Source organism: Dendrobates tinctorius, unplaced genomic scaffold (assembly GCF_039654945.1).
Source record: "Dendrobates tinctorius isolate UK_male_01 unplaced genomic scaffold, ASM3965494v1 ptg000048l, whole genome shotgun sequence".
Lineage (NCBI taxonomy): Eukaryota > Metazoa > Chordata > Amphibia > Anura > Dendrobatidae > Dendrobates > Dendrobates tinctorius.
This window is the reverse complement of record NW_027361716.1, coordinates 26388960-26404164: the sequence shown is the minus strand read 5'-3', so window position 1 is coordinate 26404164 and position 15205 is coordinate 26388960. Positions and strand designations below refer to the sequence as shown.

Here is a 15205-nt window from a genome sequence, read left to right as displayed (position 1 = left end):
GTTTATGGGTGTTGTGACTTCCTCACAACCCCAATAGGTGAGCACCTTCCTTTTTTCTCTGTTATTGTGTTTTTTGATACGGATTTACACAGTGGATGCGCCCTGTATTTCTCCTTTAAATATCAAGATACGGCTGAGTCCACTTCCTAATTAAGTGAAAGTATTAGTACGGGAAATAATGAGAGACAAAAGAAAAAGTAACAAGTAGCAGACAGAGAATTTCGGGATGAATTCACAATAAATTTTCCTAATCAGAAGCATCCGTTGTTCATATGTCACAATAAAAACTCACATTTTGCTTCAGATTTTCTGATTTTATAACAGAAACGTTAAATTGAAGCAAAATCTGGTGTGAAGGAGCTAAACAACCGTTTTTTCTATGACATGTATTGTCCCAGTGAAAAATGATATATTCCTGTTTAAAAATGCTTCCAAGCTTCAAAAATGTCACATTTTCAAAGTCATGAAATGATTAATGGCAGAAGAAACTAGCAAAATGCAGAATTCCATGATAATAAAAGGTTTACATCAGGAAAAAACGAGCAAACATGTAAGAAGTATTAGTGGAAAAAAAAGCATACTAACTCAGTGGTTCATTAGGTCGGGGTCATATGCAACGTAAATGTCTAAATCCCATCCACATGCTCATGAAAAAATGCACAGTTAAAGAAAATGACATGCAGTGCAGCAGTGGCATACCTACCATGTAGGCAGGGGACACCACTGCCCCCGGGCCATCAGGGGGCCTGCTGCCAAGGGGTGTAATGCACCCATGAACAGCAGGCCCCCTGGAGCTACCATGCTCTGGTAGTTGACTGTCACCTACTGGAGCCTGGCAAGGATAAATTAATACCGCCTACTGCTGCGCTGCTTTCCTCACTCTGCTTTGATGCAAATCCTGAGACGTGAGCGATCACATGATCGCATACATCATTCCAGGTCCTGTATCAAAGCAGAGGAACGCACCGTGTGGCAGCAGGTGGTGAATATTAATTAACCCCCTGCCATGCTCCGGTAGGTGACCGGCACCTACCGGAGCATGGTGTACCCTCTTCCCAGCACTAATTTAACATTGGAACTTCATTTCAGGCTGATGGCAGGGGGATGTGGCTAAAGGGGCAGGGCATCGTGGAGGAAGGGGGGCCCAGGCCCCTTGAAAACTTTGCTATGGGGCCAGGGCCAAGCTACTTACACTTACAGCTACCCGAGAATAGCTGTAGATCTACAATTGTGGATTATCCACAGAAGTTAGGAGACATGTTAATGAATCCTTAAGATCCATTCACAAGCACTAAGTAGTTGTAGCAGACAATCTGCAGCTAATTTATAGCAGAAAATTCTACACTAAAATTGACATCTAGTGATGCGATTTTGATGCGACAACCTTGTCCTCTGGCTGTGATTGACAGTGGCTGGATACCTGCATATCATGGTTGGTGGACAAGATTACCACTCTGCTTATCAACATGGCAGACCACTGTATCTCAAAGGCAGGACTTCTACTTTGAAGCTGAGCCTCACCCTACATTATACTATCCTCAAAGTTTCCCTTTAAGGCAAAATAATCACATAGTATTCTGTATCAGCACTATGTAATATATAATTGTTCACATTTGTGCAACATAAACTTTGCAATAATTCTGCTTTATGGAAATGTTAAATGCTTACCAGAGACATTCAGAAGTAACTGCTGCTGGATATCATCAATATTGATCCCCTGGAACTCCAAGGGAATAACAAGTTGATCAAGGGTTTGGGGCAACCTTTGAATATTGCCAAGTTGCCTTGATAATCGTATTGTTCTCTTCAGTGATGCTTTCCTTGGGAGAAGTAATACAACATTAGAATTGGCCCCTGAAATGACTTCTGTGAGAATCTGTGGTGGTGTCTCCTGTCTTGTCCTTGCCCTGGTGACCGCCTCATTGACAAGTTGGATTGCCTCAGGTCTTGCTGCTTGTGCTGCGTGGTTGTGGGGATTGGTTCCTTTCATCACTTCACCAGATGCTTCATTAGTCCAAACACGTCCCTTGCAAGTCGATCGTTTTTCACACACCCAGATGGAATAGACATCGTCAGCTGTTCGTTTGGAAAATGCGTAAATGTGATTCTCGTAGACCAACTTCTTCTCCCCACGTTTGGATAGAACTGAATTCATACTTGTAGAAAGTGAATTGCTGTGGAAGCCGACTGATGTTTTGTACTAGTACACCTCTCTCTTTGTAGAGATTTTAGACACTGCTATATTCTGATGTAAAGATGGAATAAAAGCTAGTCTAATGTAACTTGCAGGACACCTGACGTGAAAATTGTTACATCTGCAACAAAACTTGCAAAAAAGCAGGTCAGTGCTGGGTCAGGTAAATGTTCACAAAATGTTTTGATTTTAGAGTGGTTTACATTCCCCACCTAAATCAGGCATCATTCACACTACATTTTTTGAATCCGTTTATTTTTTTCGTGGTATGTTTTAGTAACACAAAAACGTTTTAGAAACGTTTTGGAAAATGTCTTGTTAAAATTGCGGGCAAAATTCTCTGACTCTATAATGCAATCAGTTGTGAGGTTTAGAGATGGAAACATTTGATTTAAAATGTCACAAAAGTGCAGCACTCTGTACAGTACTTTTGTGACATGTGGATTGATGACGGCGGGAATTCATGAACCATAAGGACAAACTGGTGAAACATCCAAACACAAGATTCTTGGGACAAAACAGGGTACAAACTACCGGGGGCAAACTGCTGGGGGCGAAACATCCAGGGGGAACTGCTGGGGGTGAAACATCCAGGGGCGAAACATCTAAGGGCGAAAAATCTGGGGGCGAAACATCTGGGGGCGAAAAATCCAGGGGCAAAAAATACGGAGGCGAAACAACCGGGGGCGAAAAATCCAGGGGCAAAACATCTGGCGGCGAAACATCCGGGGGCAAACTGCTGGGGGCGAAACATCCGGAGGCAAACTGCTGGGGGCAAAACATCCATGGGCGAACTGCTTGGGGCAAAAAATCTGGGGGCGAAACATCCGGGGGCGAACTGCTGGGGGTGAAACATCCGGGGGCGAACTGCCGGGGGCGAACTGCTGGGGGGCGAAACATCCAGGGGCGAAATGCTGGGGGCAAAATGTACGGGGGCGAAATGTGCGGGGGCGAATCCTCCTGGGGCGAAATGATAGGGGCGAAATGTGCGGGGGCAAAATGTACCTGGGAGCGAAATGTACCTGGGGGCGAACTGCTGGGGGCAAATTGCTGGGGGGAACTGCTGGGGGCAAAACTTCCTATAACCTCAATACCCAGAGAGATTAGCAAAATTAGGATTATTTAGTCTAGAAAAAAGATGACTGAGGGGCGATCTAATAACCATGTATAAGTATAGTAGGGGACAATACAAATATCTCTACAAGGAAAGTAAAGGTCACAAGGGGGCATTCTCTGTGTCTGGAGGAGAGAAGGTTTTTCCACCAACATAGCAGAGGATTCTTTACTGTTAGGAGGATGAGAATCTGGAATTCCTTGCCTGAGGAGATGGTGATGGCGAACTCAGTCGAGGGGTTCAAGAGAGGCCTGGATGTCTTTCTGGAGCATAGCAATATTGTATCTTACAGTTATTAGGTTCTTTAGAAGGACATAGATCTGGGGATGTAGGCTGAACTGGATGAATAAATGTCTTTTTTCGGCCTTGCTAACTATGTTACTATGATGTGTCACACACCACGTGGCCAGATAAGGTTGTAAAATGTTAAAATGACATTTCCCAGTGAATGCTTTTTTCTTGGTTCAAAGCAATGCTAAAATTCAAAAACGCTATGTGTGAACATAGCCCAAGGCGTGGTGGAGCATTTTTGTTTTTGGTTATTTATTTTGCCTTATATACAAGTCATTACCCTGGAAAGGATGTTCCTTAACATATTTCCCAGGAAAATCCATTTTGGCTTCATTTTTGTATGTTTTATTGTGAGTCTGTAAATGTGGCGTACGACTCTGACAACATTGTTCACAGTAGTGACCTGGGAGTCAGAACTGCTTCCATGGGTTTTTCCCATGCTGTTCCCATGTCATTTGAGCTCTGTTCCCATTAATTTCTGCAATTTCCTGGGGGGCACCGGAAAAATGCTTGTGTTTCCCATAGACTTACATTGGGCTCATTGCTTGGGTCGAGCATTTGAGCATTCCAATTTGCTCCACCCGAGCAACAAGCACCCAAGCATTTTAGTGCTCGCCCATCACTAGTCATGATCTTTCTAGCAAATGCCAATTTTTCTGGATCACCATCTGAATTGAACCATCCATGGACCATAGGTGAAATTAAAGAGTAATCTTTTACCAGCATTATGTCTCATTTTTGAATTGATACCAAGTAGGAGATCTTGTTGTAAGAAATAGCGGGCTCACTAAATCGCTGTACCTAAAATGGGGTCAGGGTAGCCCTGCTGCTGAAATCTCTCTTTAAGTTCCATTGCCTGCTTATGAAATTGCGATCATTACTGTTGATTTTTTTAAGCCAAAGAACTGACTATTTGGAAGGACCTTTTATTAGACGTCGGGTTCCTGCCTCTGCACAGAAGGGAACTCGAGCCTTGCCTCCTGCAGTCTCCTATTCTCCTCCAGTCGGAGAGGAGGCTGTTCAGCAGAGACATCGGTCCCAGCGCCTTGCCCAGGCTAATGCTAGGTGTCTGGTTGCGCCTTCTGGCTCTACTATTGTACAATCAGACGCTCCTGGGACTAAGTCCTGCTTTTCCCCTACTGAGCATGCCAGTGGGATGACCTCTCATTGGAGGTCGGAGGTCACGTGCTCAGGTCCCTTTGCTTCTCCAATTGGACCACCAGGAAGGTCCCGGAAGGCTGCAGCTATAAAAGGTTTGCATGGCCGCCCAGCCATGCGCTAATATAGAGATTTGTTGCTGAAGTGTGTGTTTGATGATGGATGTCTGACTCTGGTGAATGACTTATTATATTTGCCCTCCCTTTGATATGCATGTGCGTATGGTTTAGGGCTTTAAGGCAGCACCGAGTTCTGGCACTGCCTAGTGCCGCAGTGCTCTCAGCTCCATTTACTTAATAGCGCCACAGGGCGCCATTCAGCACATGGCACCTCAGTACCGCATTACCGCAGCGTCCGTCAGAGTGGCGCTGTGTGCAGATAGTGCGCTTTCCAGCTCTAGGCTTTGGCTGGTTAGTGGCATCCGCTAGTGCGGCGCTGTACACAATCAATGTGGTAAGCAACTGCCTGCTGCACCCTGTGGCTGTTAACAGGGTACAGCATTCCTTAAGGGTCTACCCCTGGCGCCGCAGTAGCAGCTCCGTGCGTGAGTGGGTCTAGAGGGGCGCTGACCCCATGTCTTGGGGCAAGCGTCCTGTGACTTCACACTAACGCTCTCCTAGCCTTATTCTGTGAGGCTGAACAGGTTACGGCTCCTATGCTTGTTAGGGCATACTCTGTGAAGTAACAGAGTCCACCTCAGTATGCACCGGGTGACTTTAACCCGCGTGAGTTTGGCTATTCCCTGCCATGCACTGTCTGTTATTGTAAGGCTACTTTCACACATCAGGTTTTCGGCGTCAGGCGCGATCCGGCGTTGTGCCGGAATGCCGGATCCGGCAAATGTTTTGTAAAACCTGAAGTGCTGGATCCTGTTTTCTGCCGGATCCGTCTTGTTTTTGACAGACAAAACCGGATCCGTCTCATCCGGTTCATCCGTTTTTCTATCCGTTTTCTATCCGTTTTTCGACGGATTACGCCGGATCCGGTTTTTAAAATTGACCCTTGTGGCCTTCCGAACGGGATTGGCTACTGGAAAACTAGATATAGCATGTTCCTACAGCCCTTCTTTGACAGGTTGTAGAGAAGAAAGTGCAGGTTGGAGAGAAGAGCAAGTTACTGGCGAAGATGGATGTTGTCATTGGAAATATTACCACTAGAAGTTCTGTGACGGTTTCAGGGACAATTTTCCACTATACTTTATGTCACCTCAAGGCAGAGTACACTGGGATGACAGAGTGTGAGAGATTTTTGCCCTAAACTTGTGTACCTTCTGGACCAACAGTATATACCTTTGCCAACCAAAGTTGGCTATCTTGTCATGGTCTTACTATTTTTACCTTTAGGCCACAGGTGTGTACCTGGTTGTGTTTTATGCAAAGTATTTCACCTTTTAACAAAAGTTGTGTACATTGGTAGGAAATCACCAACAATAAACACAACTTTTTCGGTGAAATACTTTGCTTCAAACACAACCAGGAACACAACTGTGGCAAAAAGCTAAAATTTACCCACAGTTATACCTGGTTTTGAATACCTTTTTACCTTTGAAATACCCTGTATTTAACCTTTTTTTAAAACATAGTTCGCCGCAGAAAGAAATGAAAGACAACCATTGTGAAACGATAATTTAACTTTTATTTAAATTTTTTTTTTTTTGTAAAATGTTTTTAAAGTGCAAAAAACTTTTTTAATAAAGGTTTTAAACCCAATGGGCATTTTTATTACAAAAAACACACATTACAATTCTGTGTACTGTGGGGTGGAAATACTGCTGGAGGGGCTGCGGGACACTTCGACACTGGGTGTGTGGAGAGAGGACTGGGATCGTGGTGGGGAAGGAACAGTTAGAGGTGAAGGTGTGGAAAAAACTACAGAATGGGTGGACATGTGGGAAGCAGAAGAGGTGGTGGGTGGTGGAGTGGAGGGTTGGGCAGGGACTGTAGGAGCAGATGATGTTGATGGAAAGTTGTATGGGGAAGGAGTTTGGTACGGGGAAGGAGTTTGGTACGGGGAAGGAGTTTGGTACGGGGCAGGTTGCTGGAAGTGGGGAGATGACTGGTACTGGGGAGGTTGCTGGTACTGGGCAGGTTGCTGGTATGTAGTAGGAGGGGGAGGATGGAAAGTGGCTGGAGGGGGTGCAGATGTAATAGGAGGGGGAGGATGGAAAGTGGCTGGAGGGGGTGCAGGTGGAGGAACTACAGTGGTGGGAGGTGGAGGTTGGGAGGTAACCTGCTGTAGAGCACCGTGGCACGAATGCATTACATGCATCTGCTGGGTAGGAGATAGTGTTGCCATGCGCTCCACAACAGACCTGAAAAAGGTGTGGTTTGGCGAAGATCTTGCTTCTGAATGCATGGTTTGCAGAAGTGTCTTCACCTCCAGAATGCTGGAGTTGATCTGCTGAAAGCCTGCGGAGATTTGCTCTGACAAGACTTTGAGACAGTTCTGGAAAGATGCATTCAGATGCAATAACTCTTGCGCATAACTCTTTTCCTGACCCCTCTGCCGCTGCCGCCCAGTACCCGCAGGTGTACTAGAGGCGGCAGGGGCAGAAGGGTGGGGTAAAGGGAAAGCGACCTCCTCACAAGCAGCTTCATGTAATGTAGGCGGCCACGATGCTCCTGTGCTGGTGGATGGGACAGATGGGTCGAATGTGTGGGAAGGCTGGGAAGGTGCAGATGTACCGGGGCGGTCGAAGTGTCCCTCGGTGCTGGTCTCCTCAGGGATCGCCTCAGAAGGGTCCAATCGTGCAGGCTCCCGAGTGCTGTTCACCGTGCTGTGGAATAAAGAGAAAAAAAAACAATTAAAATACTGACATGGTATGGCCCTGGCTGAAAAAAAAAAGTTACATCTAACATTTTTTTTCACATGTGGTGTGTAATATTTACCTTCTGGTGAGCATTGTTTCCCGGAGGAACGACAGGGCTTGTGCATACTTGTACTTGCTCCTGCGTCCTCCAGATCCACTCGGGGCCCGCATCTCTTTATTGAACTCCTTCTTGAAACGATCCCTCACAGACCGCCACCGATTCACAATTCTGTTCCCTGAAACGAGAAAGGAGTGGTTAGTATACAACATCAGTGTTTCACAAACTCCAGTCCTCATGGTCCCCAGGGGTCATGTTTTCAGGATTTCCATAGTAAATAGAAATCCTGAACACATGATCCGTGGGGACCACGAGGACTGGAGTTCGGGAAACACTGGTTTACATCAAGCAACCGTTACTGTATATACTTACGCTCTTTAATCTGGGCCCGAGCTTCGAGGTCCTCCCAGCGGCCCACAAGGAGAGAACAGATTTCCTCCCAGAGTCGTCGGGTAATGATCAGGTCAGCGTGGCGGCCGTCAGCCATATTCCAGAGCGGCTCCCTTTCTCTGACGAGATCGATGAGGCGGTCCACATCAATCCCTCCATCCTCACCGTCAGAGTCGGGAGCACGCTGTGAAGGCTGTTAAAGAAAAAGACAAAAATAACATAATTAGCCTCCACAAAAGAAATGAAATAAAAAGTGCAAAAAAACAAAGCAAAAATATTTATACTTACACGCTGGTGACCGCCGCGTTGCTGTCGCCGACGACCCTGGGAGGCACTGCGAGGACCTCTTGGCCGAGCACCAGATTGGGAAGACTAGAGAAGAAAACAAAAAATGTTATGTCTTTGGATGTAGGCATTTGTTTGCTGTGTGTGGTCTGCAGAACATTGTTTTCTATGTGTTGTGTGTAGTGTGATGTTGTGTTTCTGCGTTTGATGCAAAAAACTTACGAATTGTGAGCCCACTCCAGGTGTCTGTCCACCCCTTCCTTCTTCTTCTGGGAGCTCCTCTTCATCTTGTGATTCCTGTTTTGAAATAAAAGGCAATGAATAGACATATATTACAGAGATGATGGATTTTGGAAATAAAAACTTACCGTCAAACGCTGACGATGCGAGGGAGGGCTCCCAGAAGAAGATGTGCTGTCCTGTTGATGGCCAGACTCCATGGCTGTGGGTATTGCTGCTGCCAGTGATGCCATTTCTGCTGCTGCTGCATCTCTTTGGTGGCTGTTGAATAAAGAGAAACAAAGGGCCAATGAATATCTTGATATTCCATGGCCCTAATTTGGAGGAATGGGGGATTTGATAATTACCGTCTCTCATCTGCTTCTGGACTCCCCTCCCGTTCAGCATGCTGCTCCATTTGGGGTGGTGCTGATGGTGCTGCTGCTGCAGATGTCTGCTGCCTTCTCCTGCTCCTGGTTCTTGGCTTGGGTGGCATGTTGGGTGTGGCTGAGGGTCCCATTGTCTTGCTTTTATATATCTCCTGTGGGCAGAGCTACTGAGCATGCTCAGACCAAAAAAAACGGATCCGGCCACCGGATCCGGCTTTCGCCGGATCCGGCGCATTGCGGCTCTCATAGGCTTTCATTGTGTGAAAAAGCCGGACGCGCCGGATCCGGCGGGTACGGCTTTTTCGCCGGAGACAAAAAACGTTACAGTAGACGTTTTTTCCAGACGCCGGATCGCGACACATTGCGACACATTGCCGGATCCGGCGAAAACCGGATGAAACGCATGGCCATCCGGCGCGATCCAGCGCAAATGAAAGTCAATGGGGGGGAAACCGGATCCGGCATTGCATTTCGCCAGATCCGGTTTCTGTCAAAAGCGCCGGATCGCGCCTGACGGCGAAAACCTGATGTGTGAAAGAGGCCTTAGCAGCAGTTAACACCTCTGCACGGTGGACCCCGGACTGCGAACACACTTAGTCTCTACGCTTATTTAATTAGCAAACAAAAAGAACAAGTGGAGTAGCCATAAGCCACAACAAAAGATGAGATAAGTTATATAGAAAACACATCTTTATTAAGGTTAAAAATATCAAACACAGGGGGTAGCAGTGAGGCGCCGACCTGGGCACTGTGGCAATATGGATGAGTGACTATGCACTTTATGTGGATATATGGATATATATTCTTGTGAATTTATTTTTACTTGACCCGCATGGGGTGCATGTTGTAATAGGCTGCTAATGATTGTTTATGTTTGCATCTTGATATGAGATTGCTGCATTGCCATTTAGGCCTATTTTAATACCTTGTATCCTATATATTGGGACCCATATTTGTAATATTTTTTTGCCACTGTCTACTATTTATACCATGGTGACTCTTCACTGTCTGTTGTTTCTGGATTGCACCCTCTATATACCTCATACATTATAAGTGTTTGATATTTTTAACCTTAATAAAGATGTTTTCTATATAACTTCTCATCTTTTGTTGTGGTTTATGGTGGTTTATGGCTACTCCACTTGTTCTTTTTGTTTGCATGCTATTGGGAGTACTCCACATTTATTCTCATGTCCATATATTAAGGGGGATTTAGAGTGGGATTTCACTGACATGCCCAATTATGATAAATATGTATGTTTTGATATTCTGGTTTAGCTTATTTAATTAGGTGCGTTCCGCCAGACCCTAAAACCTTTTTGTGTGGGAACTGTTAAGATTCAGAAGTGAATTGGAGGCAGTATGTTTCCTATACAGTATAACTGTCTCAATGAGGGCAATTTTCCAACATGCACTTCACAACTGTATTTGGGGGTGACAAATCAGAGTTCCTGAACATAAATATGCAGGTTGTATAAGGCTATCTAGTTACAGAGACCTATAGGAAACTTACTATCTCCAATTCACTTTCCTCATTTTAACAGTGCCCACCCCTTCCATACTAAAAGATCCCTTCCATTTAGTTAGTTCCTTCTCCTTAGAAAAACGAGCAGTAATGATAGCAATTTTCAAAAGCAAGTGATGGAACTTAAAGAGATTTTGGAAGCGGGGTTGCCCTGACCCCGTTTAGGATACAGAGTTTCAGTGGGCCAGTGCTTCCTCACAACAAGATCTTCTAGTTGATAAAAGAGACATAATACTGATAAAAGATTCCTCTTTAATTTCATCTATGGAACAAAGAATGGAAAAATTCAGATATAATCCTTAAGAATGAACATTTGCTACAGAGATATCATCATATAGCTGCATATAAAACTTTTCAAACTTTTCCCACGGCGCTCGCGCTGACGTCAGTGAGTTGAACTGGGTTCACTGGCTGTGAACACCCAGGACCTATCTGATGACACTGCGTGCGGGAGAACTATCGTATGCTTGTGGTGACATCAGTCAGGTCATAGGAGTTCCCCACGAGATACTGAGCAGTGCTAGCACACACTGTCTCTGTTAGATGGCAAGGTGTATAGTTGCATCACGCAACAATGTAGCCTGCCATCTAGATGCAGCAGAGCTAGAATCGGCATAGAGCAAATGGATTATCTTCTTGGTGGACAGGTAAGGAATATTGCAGTTTATTATTTTAAGTCTGTTGCAGGAGAACATGGCTTCTGTGGAATGGGTGATGATGTGTAATTTAATTTAGATTAATTAAAGGAGTCTGTGTCATTCTGTGTCATTCAAGGATGTTATTCTGGGTGCGTGTTCATTTACAATATAACTATAGAATTAGTAAAGGCTAGATGTCTTATAGATGCTTCTCCATTACTAAGCTGTGGCTTGATGTCAACCACACAAGACAAAGGTGACATCAACACCACAAATATGAACCCCACTTGCCACTGAGGTTGCCACCGGGCAAGTGAGAAGAGCTAGTCAAAGCGCCAGAATTGTTGAATCAAATTGATATGCCTTTTCTGAGGCGGCTGTGGGCTGCTATTTTTAGGCTGGGTTGGGGCAATATCCATGACCCCTTACTAGTCTGAGAATACCAACCCTCTGCTGTCTGCTTTAGCTTGGCTGGTTGTCAATCTTCACTTCGGACAGGGGAGGGATATGGTTATTATTTTTCTTTTTTTAAAGGGGACAAGGGCTCAAATTTAATGGGCATAAGGTGAGTATCATGGTTGTTTATTATTTCCTACTTTTTTCAAAGGGTATAAGGGCTTCAATTGAATGGGCGTAAGGTGAATATAACTGTGCTTTTTTATTTCAAATAAAGGAGTCAGTGTCTTTCTATCAAGTAAATTATTTTATTCTGGCTGTGTCTTTTTTACAATCTAACTATGAGGTTCATAATGGCTAGACATCTTTTAATCATCATTGAGAGCCATTACTGACCTGAGAGCTTGATGTCAGCGGCCATAAAACAGCTGACATCAACTTTTACCCCACTTGCAACCACACCAGTGCAAGGGGAAGAGCTGACAAAAGCACCAGAATTGGCATATTTAATAGATAGACCTTTCTGGGGTGGCTGCAGGCTGATATTTTAATGCTGGGGGTGGCGATATCCATGACCCCTTACAAGTCTGAAAATACCAGCCCCCAGTTGTCTGCTTTAACTTTGCTGATTGTCAAAAATGACGGGGGATCCCATGCCATTTTTTAAGATTATTTATATAATTTTAAAAAATGGTCTGTTGACCTCTCTATTCTTGATAACCAGCCTTGATAAAGCTGACTGCTGAGGGTTGCAGCGAATAGCTGTCAGTTTTGCCTGCACTGGTTATTAAAACAGAAGAGACCCCACGTCATTTTTTTTCTTCACAGTACAGCTGCCAGCTGATGAATACTCCCATGAGTGGGTCTTGTTCTTACTATTATCAGTGACAGCAGGCATAGGCAGATGGGAGTAGTACTCTCTCATCAGTCGACTCCTGTAACCGGAGGAAAACTTTTTTACTGCCGGTAACAGCTGCTAGCTCATGCTATCATCTGACCGCCTATCAGAACCTGTGTTTGCCGTTATGAAGATGAAAGCATCACAAACAAAGGATGTTCAGGCCTCCTATTCATCTGAATGGAATCTGGGTTCAGGTTTGGGCACTATTCGGGTACCTGAACCAAACTTCTTTTAGATGTCCGACAGAACCTGCCAAACCCGAACATCCATGGGTTCACCCATCACTAATTGTAATATAATTGTTTCACGAGGGAAAAATAATTAGTAAAACAAGCATCTTGCAACAGTTGGACAGGTATCTTTATCAGTACAGTTGATTATTCAACCTTTGATTTGTCATTTGCAATATTTTTGTTCTGTCTTTTGTTAAAAGTCTCTGCTTGTCCATGACAATGCACATGTGACATTAAACTCCATGGGCTATCAAATACTACATTTGGGTCCACAATGTCCACAAATAAAGTCAAACTAAATCATTATTTCTGAAAGTTATGTTTTAAAAATCTTTTTTTTTATTATCTGCTTTAGACTGGTCCTTTTTTTGTAAGAATCATTTGCCAACAATAATTTAATGTACAGATTGTCTTACTGTTGAGAACACCAGGAAGAGCTATTTTCAAGGCAGTTGAAAAACTGGGATCATATTTTTTGAGTTGAGCTTACAATTCAGAAACCATACATCTCTTACATGGATTCACCTAATATGTGGTATTAGACCCATGGACCACATTTTAAGGGTAATAGAATAGCAATTTTTGATTTGCTGGATAAAGATTAAGCTATATCACAAAATGTTCATTATGTGTTAAGATGAGCTGTAGGCAGCTCTGACTATGTGTCTTTACAGGGTTTAGTTACTTCTGGTGCATGTCTTGTTTCCAGTGGTCTTGCTGAGAAATTTGACATCAAGTGTTCACTTACCTTGCAGCGATTTAACAATGGAAATTAAGTATTACATGCTGTTCATTAAAATAAATGCATATGCAAGGCCTTCCATTGTTCTAATTCTAGGTAGGAAATTGCATTTTTAAATTTTCTGAGCCAGAAGATTTAATATTATGCATAGGCAAACCAGATAAGAATTACACGTTTTGTGTTACCACTGTAAATTAAGACAGAATTTTCCACTTTCTTCATTTTCGAGGTACAAGATAAAAGGGACTATGGGAATGAGAGTGAAAATGAGAATGAGAATGAGAAGTAGTGAGAACTGCAAAAAGAGCGGGACCTTTTAAAGACTTTAATACTCACATTGGTGACATGTTCTATATCCCTCCAGATGTTACTTTCCCTGGGAAAATCTGCCAAATCTAAAAAGTTGTCCACTACGATCTGTCCAATGACATCATGCCTTGAAAAACGGTCAAAATCATAAACAGAAAAGTGGAGTTTTCTGGTGGGCAAATCGTTATAGGGGACAGGAAATAAAAACACTTCATCAAACACTGGATTTAGTGTCTTCCTGTGGACTTTAGTCTGGTGCTTTGTTTTTCGATCTGGAAGCAAATATATTTTCACGTAAGGATCTGATGTTCCAGAAAAATCCTTTGCTGGCAGACCAACTGCCTTATGAATCTTTACTATAAGCTTTTCCAAGTCACAGTCATATTTAATGATAAAATTAAGTTTCCCGCAAGATTTGCTATTGTTTTTCCGACCGTCATCTGTCTCCACAGATCTTTGTTTATACAGTTCAGGTTTGATACGACCAATTCTAGTTAGTTGTTCTTGTTTCTGAAACTTCTGGATGTTGAAATCAGGATTTGAAAGGTTCAGCTGTCTTCTGATGGAGTTATGTCTTAAAGTGAAAGAAAATGAAAAAAATTCTGTTGTTAATTAGTCAACTTTCAAGAGTAGATAAAAAAGGCCAAAGTTTGCATTAAACATCTTTTATATTATTGCTTAAATGATGTATGTATTAATGCAAAAAAAAAACACAGAAAAAACTATTTTGGTCCTCACTGAGTGCTGCTGTGTCCCGTTTTTTGTATGCTATGCGGTCATTGAAGCTTGTACCTGTTCACACTATATGGAGGTGCTGGTCAGTTTTCTGTGTTTTTGCAGTTTGCCATTGGTGGTTGTGACTACCTCCTTTTTCACTCTACACTCCTCCCATCAGCCTAAGGGTGCTTTTAATTAGTGCTGGTTCCTACCTGCCCATTTAAAATTGTAGGTTTATAACACAAGACGCATGTTTGCCCATTTAAATTGTAGGTTTATAGCTCAAGAGAGGCATGTTTAGGATGATAGGACCCATCAGAGAAGTGTCAACTTGCCATGGTTGATGGGCACACATGAATTGGTCAATTTATGTGTTAAAAACCTTAATTTTGTTGTAAGTACTTTTTTTTCTTAGTACATTTTATTCAGCAACAATGTACCATAGTTTAGATCTCGTGTTTGCATATATCTTGGTCCCTACAGCAATGTCCATACAGAAAGATCAGTATAGCGATGACATTGCCACTGCTCACAGGAGGGTTGGTGTTTGGTTTACACTCTATGCACTTTCTATGACCCATAAGCCTAGTGCCTTCCACCATGCTTGCTAACAACCACCCAACCACTGCTGAGACTCCTCTCCAATACCCCATTGGAGATCTATAATCTATTTAATTGCAAAACATGGGCTGTTATGTTAAGAAGACCTGAAAATTGCATGTAGAGACTAACGGCTATTTTTGTCACACATGTTTAAAGTCTATACAATTGAAAAACGAATATTCTTCTTATTATTTACTACTATAAATAATTGTTTATACTATTTCAGAAGAAAGT

At 43.4% G+C, this 15205-nt stretch overlaps 1 protein-coding gene across 2 annotated transcripts in view; it reads right to left on the bottom strand.

The window, feature by feature from the left end:
* The window catches only part of SYT9 (synaptotagmin 9), a 799187-nt gene that overhangs the window by 289494 nt on the left and 494488 nt on the right, over positions 1-15205 (bottom strand). For both annotated transcript variants that reach the window (XM_073576353.1, XM_073576354.1), the window contains exon 3: positions 13679-14225. In XM_073576353.1, the coding sequence (XP_073432454.1) occupies positions 13679-14225 (547 nt within the window). The remainder of the gene's footprint in view (positions 1-13678; positions 14226-15205) is intronic.